Genomic DNA, 15,777 nt, shown 5'->3' with positions numbered 1-15,777 from the left:
ACTAAGTAACTGAGGCTGGCAGCAGACCTTTGATCCTTCTGTCTCGGCCTCCCAAATGCTGAGATTACAAGCATGCACCACCACACCTGGCTTCCTTTTCTTAATTTCTGAAGAAAATGAAACATAGGCAGAAGACAGCTCTGTGCTCCTCCAGCTGGAGTAAAGAGGTGCTGATGAAGACACAGACAAGGAAAGCCAGGGAACCACCTGGACTCAGAACCCAGCAAGCCTCACAGAGCAGACCATTAATTGGTTATCTGGGTCTCAGACTCCTCATCTGTGCAACAGAGCAATATTCCAATATTTTTGATGTACAAAACCAGCAAATTGACTGCAGGGGACCCCATTTTACAGATGGGGAAACTGAGGCCCAGAAAAATGTGTTAAGAGCCACAGGGGTATGTGGCAGCCAGCACGGATGCTTTTAGTGAAACAGTATCTAAATAAGACCACCTGATTTTTGAAGGTGAATTGAAATTAAGACAGACTAGAGAATATAATAATATCCTCCCCTGCTCTCAGTGTTAAACCGAGGTCAAAGTAAACAGGATCCACGTACCACATTCTTCTCAACGCTCCTTGAATTCTTCTTTTCTCTCTGGGAGAATCCATTTCAGAGGTAGCAGAAAGATTACTTAAGTATTATTTTTAACCAAACACCCGCATAAGAAGCAGGAGTGTTTGTTTAAGCAGTGTTCTAGGCTGCCACATTAGGAAAACCCAAAACAGATTAAGAGAAAATACAAAAACCACGGTTCAACATTCTTCTCCTAGAACCAGTATGCTAATCACTTGGTGATAGCCAGGGTTCCCAGGAGAGAGGGTTTAGTTTTTATCACTGTGAAAGATGACATTATAGCTGTTTCTCGTGGGAAGACATGCCCGCTACACTCTGGCCCTGGGCCCGGAAGCGTCCTCCTCCAGGTCCACTACGCCAGGCTGGCTTTACATGCTTGTATTTCCTACATAGTAAGACGGAAAAGAGCACTGACTAGTCATCTACGTGACACGGGCCTGGCAGGCCACCCTGGGCCCTGGTCTGTGGGTCCAACAGTCCCGTTTCAGACAGTACCTAAGTGTCCTCACAAAGGGGACTCTCTGGGGGAGGGAAAGAGACTTTCTCTGGCCTCGTTCTCTTCCGGCATTTCACAACACAGATCTTGGGCTGTGCTTGATTATCTACTTTCAAATAAGTCAACCCTTCACAAAACGACTCAAGTGGATTTACAGCCACTCCTGTGTCAGAGGAACTCTCCTACACGCCACCAGATTAGCTGGTGTCCGTGTGAAGTGGACAGGGCTGTGGAGACACTGAGGAACTGCCCACCCATGCCGCCCCTGGACTGCATGTCTCGATGACGGTCGAAGTCAGGCAATAATCCCCATGTAAAACTTACAGGTTCTAAACTAAGTGATAAGGCTGAGAAAGAGTTTTGTGGCTACAGTTAATGACTGGAATAATACCATATGACAATATTTTTCAGCAAATTCTGTCAAAGATGAATAAAAACAGGAAACTGGTATAAATAATAATAGAATAAACTGCATATTGGAGGAGGTTTGCTGTATAATTGGATAAAGGACTATATGTTTCTGCTATGTCTCAGCCTATGGTGTATTTTACATTCTATTATAATACAGAAGTAGATGAAGAACTACATTTGGGAGGTCCAACAGATACTGGAGAAAAATTCTCAAAAGTGAATGAATTCTTTAAGAAAAATCAACACTTTATAGAAAAATGTGTAACTAAAATTAGTGATTAAGTGCCTGCTTTCACAGGAATTAGCAAAACAACAACAAGGAGACAACCCTAGGGTGGAGTTATCCAAAGTCTTTGGAGCATTATTTGTAGGCAAGGTCACGGGCACAATGAAGGCCGAGGCTCACAAGTGCACAGGATGTCATTAACATGTTACACTCCTAGAAGTTCACACTTAAACCATGCTGGGACCCTTAGAGCATGCTACAGTGGCACAGGAAGTGACCGATCATATAGGAATGTGATCCAGTGAAGCTCAGTGTTCACTCTTCAAATGTTAGAATAGCTGCGGAGCTGAAGGGTGCTTCAAGGTCTGTAACAGAAAGATGAATCTCCAGATCTGTGCTCCATTTCTCAGGTGACAATGGCTCTTAGTCATCAGTAACCTGGCATATATTTTAGGTTAATAAACACATTGTGCCCCTAACAATGAAATGCTTTGAGAACAGCTTTTAAAAAATAAATAAATGAAACAGAGAGGATGTTTTGGAAAAAGTTACTGAAAGTGTTTCTATAATCAGGTGAATTTTTGCCTAAAATTATACAAGTGTATTTTCTTTAACATGTCATCTCTACTGGAAAAGTAATCTAATCTGTTTTCATCTATTCTAATATAAAATACACTGAGACTTTTAAGACTAAAAATGTAGCCTATTCTAGTTTTTAAGAGCAAAGGGAAATACTTGGGAGCCTGAGACAGGAAGAATGCAGGTTTGTGGCCAGTCCCAGCAACTTAGTGAGGCCCTCCACAACTTATTAAGACTGTTTCTTTTTCTTTCTTTCTTTCTTTTTTTTTTTTTTTTTTTTTTTTTTTTGGTGGTACTGGGGTTTCTGGAAACCCTTCTACCTCCAGGCTACACTCCCAGACCCATTTTTATATTTTTATTTGGAAACAGGGTCTCTTAAGCCAACAAGGCTGGCTCCGAACCAGCGCGATCCTCCTGTCTCTGCCTCCCAAGCGCGGGGATTACAAGTGTGCCCCACCACACCTGGCCCAAGATTCTGTTTCTAAATGAAAAGTAAAATAGGACTGGGGTGTAGCTCAGAGGTGGCATGTCCCTGGCTTCAATGCCCAGTAACACACACACATACACACTCACACAGCAAAGTTTTGAGAAGGAAACTGTCACCCCTACAGACCAGCTTCAACGGGGTCTCCAGGGTGAACGCATCTTCCCAGGCTTCTGGGTAGGTGCTGAGAGGAGGCCCAGTATTCTAGCCAAGGACTTAGGAGGCCGGGGTAGCAGGAAGAACAGTGTCCTGTGCACGCTGGGGTTTCCCGATGTCTGCCTGCACCTCAGGGAGAGCATCCGGGCAGGCTGCACAGCTCGCAGACCCTCCTGCACCTCAGCAGGGCCATCGCCCAGGGAGAAGCCACACCACTCGTGGAGGTTAAGAGTCTGGACTTGGCAGCATACCTGCCTCTACCCTGGTCTTGCCATTCACTGATGATGTGAACTTAAACTACCCACTCAACTTCCTTGACCCTAACAAAGAACAACAGAGATGCTGTAAAGGAAACCATTCCTAAAGGGTCCAACCAACTGTCTGCACTTAGAAAGATAAAAAGCAGTGTTTTGCCTTTGTGAAGGCAGTGATCCTGGGAAGTGTCGTAAAGTGTCGTAAACAGAGATACAGCAGGTGACTTGGAAAAATCTCCCTGCAGACCTCTGGAACACAAACCTGAGGCTGTTTGTTCAGCAACTTTGTGAGACCCTGTTTCCAAATAAAAAATAGGTCTTGAAATATAGCCCAGAGGTAGAAAGCCCCTGGGTTCCATTTCCAGTACCACACAGAAAAAAAAAAAAGCAATGGAGCCACGCATGGTGGCACACATTTCTAATCCCAATACTTGGAAAGCTGAGACAGGAGGATCACAGGTTCGTGGCCAGCTCCAGCTACTTAGTGAGGAACTTACTACTTAGTGAGACCCTTTTTCGAAATAAATAGTAAAAAAAAAAAAAAAAAAAAAATTAGGGTTGAGGGTGTAGCTAAGAGACAGAATCTCCCTGGGTTCCATCCCCAGTACCAAAAAAAAAAAAAAAAAAAAAAAGCAGCAGCAATGGAGATAGAGCCCAGAGGAAACAGCCAGAACAAGATGGCGGGTGACCGTCTCCAGTGGTCATACCCCATGAAACATCCATCTGAACACTGTCTCCTCACACAACAATGCTTTCAGAAAAGCTCAAGAGGCCAAAAACAGAACCAAGTACAAGAGTCTAGCATAATACTAAAAAAGGGCACCTCATGTGCAGGGAGGTCACCCTCCCCACCCAGGCCATGAGAGAAGCCGTCTGCTTGGGGGAACGAGGGAGGCATGTGTTGGGCTTGGCTTTAGACCCCAGTATTGGCCCAGATGGTAAAACTCAACGCAGGGCAGAGGCCACCTCCTGACTCCAGGCCGAGACCTGGCAGAACCCACTTGACCCTGCAAGATACACGTGAGTCTCCCCTCACAACACCCCGCTCCCGCTGATAGCGCGGCCTTGGGCTCTGAATAGACACAGTGGCAGACAGACCCCCCCCCCCCCGTGGCGGAGCTCTGAATAAGAGCCCCCGTGGGGGAGCTCAGGAGCACCCAGCAGGCGTGCCCCTCTGCAGTATTTGTACACAAATACAAGTACCCAGCACTGACCTTCAAGAGATGAAGGTGTATAAACTGCCTAACAAACATTCAAAGTAGTGGTTTTAACGAAGCTCAGTGTACTTCAAGACAATAGAGAAGTAGTCCAGTAAAAAGAGGGGGAAAAGTGACCCTAAAAAGAAATTTCACTGAGAGGTTACAATAATAAAGATCATGAACTTCCGGGAAGATGGTGACGGAGAAAAGTGGGGCTTACGAGCCCCGCTAACAACCAATCTCTATTACCACAAAATCAGCGCCTTTCATAGCCAGAAAACATCATCAGCAGAGAAACAAAAAAATGTAATTACAAGGGACAGAGAAAGAGAGGGCTGGAAAAACGAGACACCATAAAGAAACCAGACTGCAGTGCTGCAGCCGAAGCCATGGCGCGAAGCGGCGGGTGCCATTTTCCCTTGCAGCACCAGGCTCCAGAGAGGAGGGGAACTCAGAACAGAGCTCAGAGCCACAAAGGAGATACGCCGGCCTCAAGCCCGAGGACGTGGCAGCAGCGCCTTACTGCCGGCGGCAGCGGCGAACTCACTGGACGGCACCAGACCAATGCACTCAACAGCCCACCAGGCTCCAGAAAGGAATGGCGGACAGCGAGGCGAGGTGAGCTGCTGCGAATCAGCTGGGAGGAATTCAGCAGATTTTTCGGCACAGGGAGCATCTAAAGCTCCCAGAGGATAGGCTCAGCACACCCTGCAGGGACTCAGAGCAGAGCTCAAAAACAGAAAAGAAATATGCCAGCCTCATGGCCGAGGGCGTGGCAGCGGCGCCATATTGCCACCGGCAGCAGCAGCAGCGAATTCACCGAGTTCACTACAGCTCCATCTGCGTACTCAACAACGGTGACTCAAATTGTGGCCCCTAGAGGAGAAATCCCAGTACTGTACTCCCAGGGACTTGACCCAGTGGGGAAGTGGCGGTGGCAGAGATATCACACCATAGGAGAATGCCCAACCTGGTACCCACCATAGTCTAAAGAGCCTCGATTGACTCCCTGGGTCTGAGACTCTGCGATACAACCCAGTAAAGGAGTAGTGGGGACTGAGATACCACAGACTCGAGATCCAGAGCACCTTAAGTGTAGTCGTAGTGACCCAAGGGAAGAACCCAGAGAAGGCACAAACTTTCGAAATCATGGGAAAGAGGAATAACAATGGAGCAATGAATGCCCACAACCCCACAACATCAGAACCTGATAAAACAGAAATTCAGAGATTTCTAGAAGATCAAATCAGGAAAATAACTGTAGAAATAATCGAGGTGTTTCAAAAAGAATTCAGAGAGCCAAAAAGAGATAAAGGATGCAATTAATGAAGTAAAGGCCTCAATTCAAAGTACAAACAACCGATTAGACCACATGGAGAATAGAATCTCGCTCTTAGAAAATGATCATTCAAAAAATGAACGAATGGTTTCTAATTTAGAAAAAATAATCCGACAGCAGGAATCTGACATTGAAGAAATATGGGCCCATTTTAAGAGAGCTAACCTAAGAATAATTGGAATAGAGGAGGGAAAAGAAGGTGAAACCAAAGGGATCAACAATCTCTTCAAGGAAGTAATAGCAGAAAATTTTCCAAACATAGAGCAAGAGGTCGATACACAGGTCCAGGAAACTTATAGAACTCCCTTTAGACAGGATCAGAAAAGAGGATCCCCACGCCACATAATTGTCAAAATGACCAATGTGGAAGCCAAGCAGAGAATCTTAAAGGCAACAAAAACAAAGGGCCAAGTGACATTCAGAGGCAAACCAATTAGAATCACTCCAGACTTCCCAAACCAAGTCATGAGAGCCAGAAGGGCTTGGAGTAACATATTCCAAACTCTGAAAGAAAACAACTTCCAGCCAAAAATTTCCTACCCAGCAAAACTTTCTATCAAATTAGATGGGGAAATAAGAAGCTTCCACGACAAACAGAAACTGAAGGAACTTATGTCTTCAAAACCAGCGCTAGAGAAAATACTCGAAGAGATTAACTACAAAGAAGAAATAGGTAACACACACCAGAACCAGAGAAACAAGATTTTCCATCCAACAGACAACTAAGATTGGTTATCTGTGGAGATTCATTATTTATGTTAGTCTTTTGCCTATTTCTAAATTGTATTGTTTGCTTTGATTGTTGCTAATTTTTAGGATTTCTAGTTGGAATATTAATATACCTTCAGATATAGCATTTGGAAATATTTTATCCCATTCTATCAGTAACTTTTAACTCTGTTTATATTGTCTTTGGATATACAATTATTTTTATTTTTTAGGGAATTTGTTTACCCTTCTGTTGCCTGTGCCATTGAAATCATATCCAAGAAATCACTGCCAATTTCAATGTTGTGAGGTTTTAATGACCCAGATGTTCTTCTAAAGTTTATAGTCTTAAGATTTATATTTAGGTGTTTTATCTATTTTGAGTTAATATTTGTATATGGTGTTAGGTAAGGGTCCAATTTTATTCTTTTTCATGTAATTATTATTTTTCAACAATATTTAGTTAAAAGATTATTATTTCTTCCACCAAATGTTCGTGGAAACCTTGTCAAAAATAACTTGACAATATAGGGAAGAATTTAGCTCTAGGCTTTTATTAACTCCAATGGTTTATATATCTGCCTTTAGAACAGTACTACACTGTTTCAATTATTGTAGCTTTATATGGTTTGAAATCAGAAAATATACATCTTCTAGCTTTGTTCTTCTTCGAGATCATTTTGGGTATCTAGAGTCCATATTCCATATCAGGATAGATTTTTTCTGAAAAATAAATACATAAATGTATGATAGTTTCACCTAAAAAAAAGAAAAAAATATTCTCTGGTAAGAAAGAAAGCAAAAAGAAATATTGAAATGTTATCGTTAAGTCATCAAAAGCTTGGTATCAGACAAATGAAATTGTTATGTGAAATTATCATTTTTAATTTTGGATAAATTGCTATAATACTAGATGTCAACCACTAAGCCAAGCATGGGAAGGAGGGATGGGGAGAGAATGGGGTGGGGATCGGGTGGGGGCTGACTGGGCAATGTGTGCATGTATGTCTACAAAAGTATTTTCTTTATACCATTATGATGTATGAATACAGTGCACCAATAAAAAAAAATTCATCGGTAAAAAAAAAGATCATGATAAGTCTTCAATCTGGAGCTGAAAAGCACAATGCATGCATGCATGCATGCATGAATGAATGAATGAATGAATGAATGCCATGGCAAAGGTCAACAGAGAGAATCACAGGTTTGAGGCCAGGGCATGATAACTTAGTGAGACCATGTTTCAGAATAAATAAATAAATAAAAAGGGCTAGGGGTGTAGAACACAGGGTAGAATGCCCCCTGTGTTCAATCCCCAGTACCACACATAAAAGTTAATTAGTTAGCTAATTAATTAAATAGTGCTAGGAAAATTGGATATACACACACACAAATAGACTCCCTACTTCTCACCAGTTAACAAAAATCAGCTCAATGTAGATTAAAGATTTAAATTTAAGACCAGCAATTACTAGAAGAAAACACAGAAAGAAAGCCCCACAACATTGATCTGGACAGTATTTCTTTGGATATAACATATACAAAAGTATAGGCAACAACCACTGCCAACTGTAGTATTACCTAGATATGAATATTAGAACTCTATATAGAACAGAAAATTAGCTTCTGGTCATAATAACAAAGTGAATGCAACAGAGAGACCCACACAATTCTTGAAATGATTACATTTTTAGTCAAAATAACAGTGTGAAGATAAATCACAAACTCTTCTCAGTCATTTGATGGAATTGAAAGAGAGTAAAAAGAAAAAACAAAAATATGGAAAAAAAAAGTATAGGCAACAAAAAGAAAATTGGCAAACAGTATTACATTCAACAAAAGGCTTTTCACAGCAAAGAGAATGATCAGCAGGAGAGGTAGTCTGCAGAATGGGAGAAATGTTTGCAACCCATACATAGCAATCCTCAGCAACCTAGCAACACCCTGCTTTAAAATAAAAAGTAGCCGGGCGCGGTGGGCACGCTTGTCATCCCCGCGCTGGGGAGGCGGAGACAGGAGGAGCGCACAGGTTCGAAGCCAGCCTCGGCTACTTAGTGACACCCTGTTTCCAAATACAATGTAAAATAGGTCTAGAAGTATAGCCCAGGCATAGAAACCCCCTGGGTTCCACCCCCAGTACCAACAAATAAAAAAATAAAGTAAAAAGTAAAAAGCTGGGCATGGTGGTGCACACCTGTAATCCCAGTACTTGAGAGGCTGAGACAGGAGGATCACAGGTTCAAACAGCCTTGGCAACACAGTGTGACTCAACAACCTAGTGAGACCCTGTTCCAAAATAAAAATTAGAATAGGGCTGGGAGGTAGCTCAGAGGTAGAATGACCCTAGGTGCAATCCCTAGTACAAAAAAAAAAAAAAAAAAAAAAGGAGACCAGCAATGGTGGAATGGTGGCACATGCTTGTAATCCCAGCATTCAGGAGGAGACCGGAGGATCATAGTTTGCAGACAGCCTCAGCTACTTAGCAAGGCCCTTCGCAACTCAGTAAGACCCTGTTTCAAAAAAATAAAATAATACTAAAAAAATACTAAAAACTAAAACTAGGGCTGGGAGTGTAGCTCAGAGGTACAATGTCTCTGGGTTCCATCCCCAGTTCAGCAAGAGAGAGAGAGAGAGAGAGAGAGAGAGAGAGAGAGAGAGAGAGAGAGAGAGAGAGAGAAGAAGAAGAAGAAGAAGAAGAAGAAGAAGAAGAAGAAGAAGAAGAAGAGGAGGAGGAGGAGGAGGAGGAGGAGGAGGAGGAGGAGGAGGAGGAGGAGGAGGAGGAGAATGGGTAAAGAGGTCAAGGATGTACTCAGAGGTAGAAGACCCTGGAGTCAATCAATCCCCAACACCCCTACCCTACCCCACCCCCCAAAAAAAAGATAACCTCAGAGTTCTCCTTATACTTAAAAGACAGTTCAAGGGCTGGGACGTAGCTCAGTGGTGCAGCACTTGCTTGCATGCATGAGGCCCTGGTTCCATCCCCAGCACTGAGAAAGAAAAGTAAAAAATACAATCAAATAAATAAATAAATACAAGGGATGCTCTAGACATGCCTGCCGTTCAGTGAACACCACACACAAGTTCCTCACCTGAACTTACCTCCAGAAGGTACGGTTAAAGGCAGTCAGAGGTTTGGGGGAGGAAATGAACCCATTATTTTAATTACAGATTTCCTAGGGAGAAAAAATAGTCTGTCCTAGCAAGGTAAAATTCAAGCCAGGTGAATATTGACAAAGAGAGATGGGGGTAGGTGAAAGAAGCGGTATTGTCTAAGTAGAACCCAGAAAACATGAGTCAATAGTTCTGTTTTAGAAACTTAACCCAGGTCTTATCAGTCATGCACCCAAGGGCTTCAGAGAGCAGTTATGGGGGAGCGAGGTTCTCAGAACCTAAGAACCATGGGGGAAGGGGGCAAGGGTCCGTTACATCATTTAGAGATGTGGTTTTTCATTCACAAGGTCTCAAATTCACCATTTTTAATCCACCTATCTAAAACACACTGGATTTACATGCTAGTTAGGAAAACTATGTCCAAGATCCTGCCCCATGATCAAGGGTTTCACAACTTTCTGCTTCCTGCTTCTCAAAAATAAGAAAAGGATGGTAGAGGAGTCAAGAGACACACATCTGAAGGACCCAACCCTGCAAGTACATTCTCAGCGTGAGGCCACACGACAGACAAACTGCTGTCACTCTTTGTGAGGATAATCTTCAATTTGGTGAGATGCTGTTCTGTACAAATCCTATGTTGAAATCTTTGTGGTTTCTAGTAGCACTAACCCATCGCCCACTCTATCTTTACCCAGGCTTGTCAGGAGTGGGCCCTGATACCACTTCTAGAAGGAAAGAAATTCACTTTGGACTACTTTATAGAACTGTTTTGACAAATTAATTTTTTAGGATCAGCTTCTCTTTTTTATCATCTGTAACCTGATAGTAATACAGTTTTGTCAACACTTGGAAAATTATAAGATACATACGTGGAAAGTGTTTTTAGCCACTATGTGAACTAACAAATAGAGGAGAGTTATATTATTTTGGAAGCTATGTTTATCCTTTGAAACCATCACCATGAAAACATGGAATACCATCCAGTTAAGTGTCCTCCCGACCCTGTGTGTGTCAGGAGGACACTGTCCTGGCTGGCCAGGTAGCCTCTGCGCTTCCTGTGGACGAGGGACCACGACAGCTGGGGGTGGATTTGAGCCATCTTGCTAGTGCTCAGAGAGGCCAGCGCTCAGCCAGGAGCTGCAGGAGCCTCTTAGTGGGCCACTGGGCTTGCACAGAGCACAGAACAGACAGGGCATGAGCCCCCTTCCAGGTGAGCACACTGGCCCCCAGGAGCTCCCCTAAGAAACCACAAGGGCCCAACCTCGAGAAACCAGCCCAGGACTCCAGGGGGCTCTGCACACACAGAACAGGACGTGGAGAAAGAGAAGACACCACCACTCAGGTACAAACCCTTCCTCTCCCTCCTCCTGCCCCTCCCTCACCCTGGGGCCCGGAGAGAGGTGGACACACTGGAGTCACAGCCCAGCCTGGAGCCTGGGGACAATCTAGTCAGATGTTAAACTGAGGCTCTCCTTGGACTGTTTTAATAACCAAAAGCCACCAGAAATGTGGAGATCTACCCAGCGTGTTATCAAGGAGTGGGGAGATCTGTCCTTATCATGGTGGAAAACTGTGATGGGAAGAAGTAAATGGCTTGATCTTTATGGCCACTCATCTACAGAGTAAATCAGCCTCATCACAGGCTCACATTATCAGTATCCACGGCTGGATGTCCTTCCATTGGCCGATGCTCCTGGAAGCAACTCCTGTGAAGCTCATGTTTCTGGATAGAATGAGCAACACTTTGACTTTGGATTTAACAGGAAATCTAAACTACTATTTTGTCTGAATGTAAATCAACACATTAGTAACATAAGATGCTTTCTGCTCAGTAGGCCTGATGCACACTTTATTTCTTGACGCTACTCTGGAGTCTAGAGCTCACAAATTAGTAAGTATTCAATCAAGGAGACTGTTGTTTTTAAAGTTCCCTCACCCCACTAGCCTCCTTGGGCAGGCCAGGACAAGCTAAAGGGAATCCCGTCTCCCCTTTTGTAGGCAACCTTTACAATGTCATCCTGGAGCGTCCCAAGCGTTCCCCGTCATTAAATCCATTTCTGCCTCATGAAATAAATGATTGCAATCTCAACTTTAGTAGTTATTTGAAATGTTTAATTAAAATTCAATAGGAGAATACCAACTATAGAGGTAGCTGGGCACGGTGGCACATGCCTATAGTCACAGACTAGGAAGGCTGAGACAAGAGGATTGAAGGTTCAAGACTAGCCTCAGCATCTTGATAACACCTTGTTTCAAAATAAAAATAAAAAAATAAAAATGGCTGACAGTATATTTTGGAGGTAGAATGACCCTGGGTTCAATCCTCAGTAACACACACACACACACACACACACACACACACACACACACACTGTAGAGGTTTATAAGTTTGAGAAGGAATGTCTAACCATATTAGATACATAAAAGATAAGTAGTCTGAACATTTCTTTGTACATTATTTTCAAAATGTGAGTTATTTTTTAATTGAAAGATTTGTTTGCAAGACAAAAATTTCCCCCACCTTTCCAAAGTGATTTGCTAAAAGTATGTTCAGAATACATAGCCATGTAAGAACATGTCCCAGAAGAGAGTTTTGTGAAGCAGAAATGTTACATCCTTTTGTAAGGACGTGTGCCCACAATGGGGCTCTGTCTGGATGAACGTATTCACGGGGTGACCTCATGAAACAGACTTTGCAGCAGTGTTAGCCTATGGCTCAGTATTAGAAATGTTTGCTTTCCATTATGTATGTGTAGAATATAAATTAAAAGACCTATAAACATTCAAATATCAGACTAATGTTGCTGATTATTTGAGCCTTTTATTATTGTTGTTATTTATTTATTGGTACTGGAGATTGAACCCAGGGTCTGAGCTACACCTCCAGTCCTACCTATTTTATTATTATTATTATTATTATTATTATTATTATTATTGGTGGTACTGGGGTTCTTGGAAGCCCTTCTACCTCCAGGCTACACTCCCAGACCTATTTTTTATATTTTTATTTGGAAACAGGGTCTCTTAAGCCAGCATGGCTGGCTTCGAACCTGCGTGATCCTCCGGTCTCCGCCTCCCAAGCGCAGGGATTACAAGCATGCACCACCACGCCCAGCTTCTATTTTATTATTTTGAAACCGGGTCTTGCTAAGTTACGAAAGCTGGTCTTGAACTTGTAATCTTTCTGTCTCAGCCTCCCAAGTACAGATATTATAGGCATGTGCTGCCACAATCAGTTTACTTAGGCCTTTAAAAAAAAAATGCAGCTTATTTTTTTAAAAAAACAAAACAGAATTTTATGGCATTGAGCTTCGCATCAATGAAAAGTCAAATTGACATTCCTATGGATGATCTTTAAAACTGAGGATTTGGCCAGGTAGGGTGGCACACCTGTAATCTCAATACTTGGGAGGCTGAGATAGAAGGATCACAGGTTCAAGGCCAGCCTCAGCTACTCAGTGAGGTGCTCCACAACTTAGTGAGACCCTGTTTCAAAATAAAGAATAAAAATATAGGGCTGGGGGTATAGCTTAGAGGTAGAATTCTCCTAGGTTCAATTCTCAGAACTAAAAAAAAAAAAAAAACACAGAAATTTATATACAGTTCAGTCAGCCAGATACCAAAAATGACCAATTCTTCAAAGTGATAAAAATGTGCCACAAGAAATATATTTGCCAGGAATTATAAAGCCATTCCGTTTCTTATCTAACGTTCTATCCTACATAGAAAAATAAAAAAAATTTAAACACATAACTATTTCACAAGCCAAATTTTGTTATTTTCTATAGAACTGCTTTGGAACAATCTCATTTTAAGGGTCATGCTTCCGCACTAGTTGAATTTTTTTCTCTGGAAATCATTTTTTTCAGTGCCCAAATTAATTTTTTTGCATGTTCCTCAAAACAGTTTTCTTCACAGCACACCCTCTTCTACCTGGCCTTCTTGGCCCTTCTGCCTGCCAGGAGTGTAGAAAGTCCACACACACGCAGCTCCTCACCCTGAACTTGAGGAGTGGTTGCAGGAGTTTGACTCACTGTGGACTTGGCGTTTTAAGTAAAAGGAGCAATCCTAGTGAGGCATTGTCTAGGGGACAGAAATGAGAAGCACCCAGCTCTAGAGCGTCCCCCAAATAATGCGAGTGCAGGAAATCCACAGAACACGCTGGAACTGAAGGTGAACACATCCCTAGAGCCCGGGCCTGAGCCTGCCATTTAGAACTCCCTCCTCCTGGAAACCCGTGAGTCTCTAGCACGTGGGACCCCTGTCCACCCTCCCTCCTACACACACACACACACACACACACACACACACACACACACACGGCTAGACATTTGCCTAAGGCCATGCTGCAAGTTCAGTCAGAGCTGGAATTAGACCACGAATCTGCTGGCCAACACTCCTCCAGACTCAGAGCAAATCCCCTGGCTCCCCACAGGCTGAACCGGCTTCCCACAACTTCCACCAGGTGGCAGGATTCTACTGCCACATGCTGAAAGACACCTCAGAGCAGATCAAAGAAACTCTTCACAAAGCACACTTTTTAGAATAGGAACGAAAGGGAAACGGTAACTACAAGCAACACTCGTGAACACCAAGGCACAGTTTTAATGTAAGCTTTAAACAGAAAATGAATCTACCCCATATACTCTTTCATAAATAAATACTACGATTTAGTATTGAAATCAAGTAAAATTTGCTTTCATGCATTTTTAAACTGATTTTAGCCAGGCATTGTGGCACATGCCTGTAATCCTAGCACTTGGGAGGCTGAGATGAGAGGATTGCAGGTTCCACAACAGCTTCAGCAACCTAGCGAAACCCTGTTTCAAAACAAAAATAAAATAGGACTGGGAGTGGGGGTATAGCTTGGAGGTGGAATGCTCCTGGGTTCAGTCCTCAGTAACTAACACATACGGGCGCGTGCGCACACACACGCAGCTGTGTGTGTGTGTGTGTGTGTGTGTGTGTGTGTGTGAGAGAGAGAGAGAGAGAGAGAGAGAGAGAGAGAGAGAGTGTCAGAGTCGGAGACGGGATTGAACCCAGGGGCATTCTACCTCTGAGCTACACCCCCAGCCCTATTTTTAAGTCTTTATTTTGAAACAGGGTCTCGACTCAGTTGCTAAGGGCCTCACCTGTGAGCCTCCTGTCTTGGCCTCCCAGGTACTGGGATTACCACCACACCAGGCTACACAGCTGATTTTAGTTGCATGTCAACTGGAAACCAGCTGATCCGAGAGAGCATACTGGAGATGCGCCCATCTAGAAACCAGCGGTCTAGAGACAAAAGCAGCTCAGGATGGTTCACAACTATCAGATGCGTTGCAGAGTTAGCCTCAGCGACTGCGTCCCTCAACCCGACGAGGGCACACCATGGAATACAGTACTTGGATTTCTGCATTAAGCAAGCCCTTAAAAGGATATTCTTTTAAATAGGCTTTATGACATTTCAGCATACTTTAAAAATCATTGCCCAAAATTGGCCTTTTCATGCATGTCAGTGCCAACACTTTCTTGGAGTCCCAAATTATCCCAGCCAAGGGGTTATGTGAAACAGCGTTTCTGCTCCGCTGGAGCCAAGGAAAGCGACCAGGAGCCAGCACTCTGCATTCTAATGCCCCCTCAGGAGAGTCCTAGCCCGGCCTTCCGCCGGCACACACAGGCCACCGCTTTAATTGCTTGCTAATTACACAATGCGTGGCATTTACTGCGCTGCAAAGTTTCTTTGCAACACAAGCCAGCCGCACCCGAGATAAGCTCACCCCGAGCTGTGAGCCCGCGGCTGGGAGGACCTCACCTTGGCCACCTGCAGGGGCCGGCTCTGCTCGCGGCCGCCCCGCAGCCTGAAGCCCCAGGGCGCGCCCCCGGTCATGGAGATGCAGACCTCGTCGCCGGCGCCCATGTCGCTGGCTGCGCAGAGCGATGCGGACGGCGAGGAGCGGGAGAGGACCAGGCTGCGCGGCCACCGCGCGCGACTGGACTGGACCGAGCGAGCCAGAGCCAGAGAGCCCAGCCGCGTCAGCGAGCCCGGCCCCCGGGGGCGCGGCCGGCGGAGGGAGGGCAGAGCGCAGGCTGACACCAGATCCCAAAGAAAGAAGGAGGGGTGGGAAACTTGGGTCTGATAACGCCATAAATAGCAAGGGCCACAGGCAGGCTCAGTGGGCAGGACACCAGAGGCTCCCAAACCCGGAGGACTGGCCCCAAACACACGCTCCCAGCTCTGTCACACTGCTGCGTGGC

At 44.2% G+C, this 15,777-nt stretch overlaps 1 protein-coding gene across 1 annotated transcript in view; it reads right to left on the bottom strand.

The window, feature by feature from the left end:
- The window catches only part of SYNPO2 (synaptopodin 2), a gene marked incomplete at both ends in the record, with an annotated part of 90,644 nt that extends 75,205 nt beyond the window's left edge, over positions 1-15,439 (bottom strand). Inside the window, one exon of the mRNA XM_080697817.1 lies at positions 15,335-15,439. Coding sequence (XP_080553943.1) covers positions 15,335-15,439 — 105 coding nt within the window. The remainder of the gene's footprint in view (positions 1-15,334) is intronic.
- Between the last annotated feature and the right edge of the window lie 338 nt (positions 15,440-15,777).

The sequence above is a fragment of the Muscardinus avellanarius genome (genome assembly GCF_963383645.1).
Source record: "Muscardinus avellanarius genome assembly, chromosome: 6".
NCBI classification, from domain to species: Eukaryota; Metazoa; Chordata; class Mammalia; order Rodentia; family Gliridae; genus Muscardinus; species Muscardinus avellanarius.
This window is presented reverse-complemented; position numbering and strand designations above follow the sequence as displayed.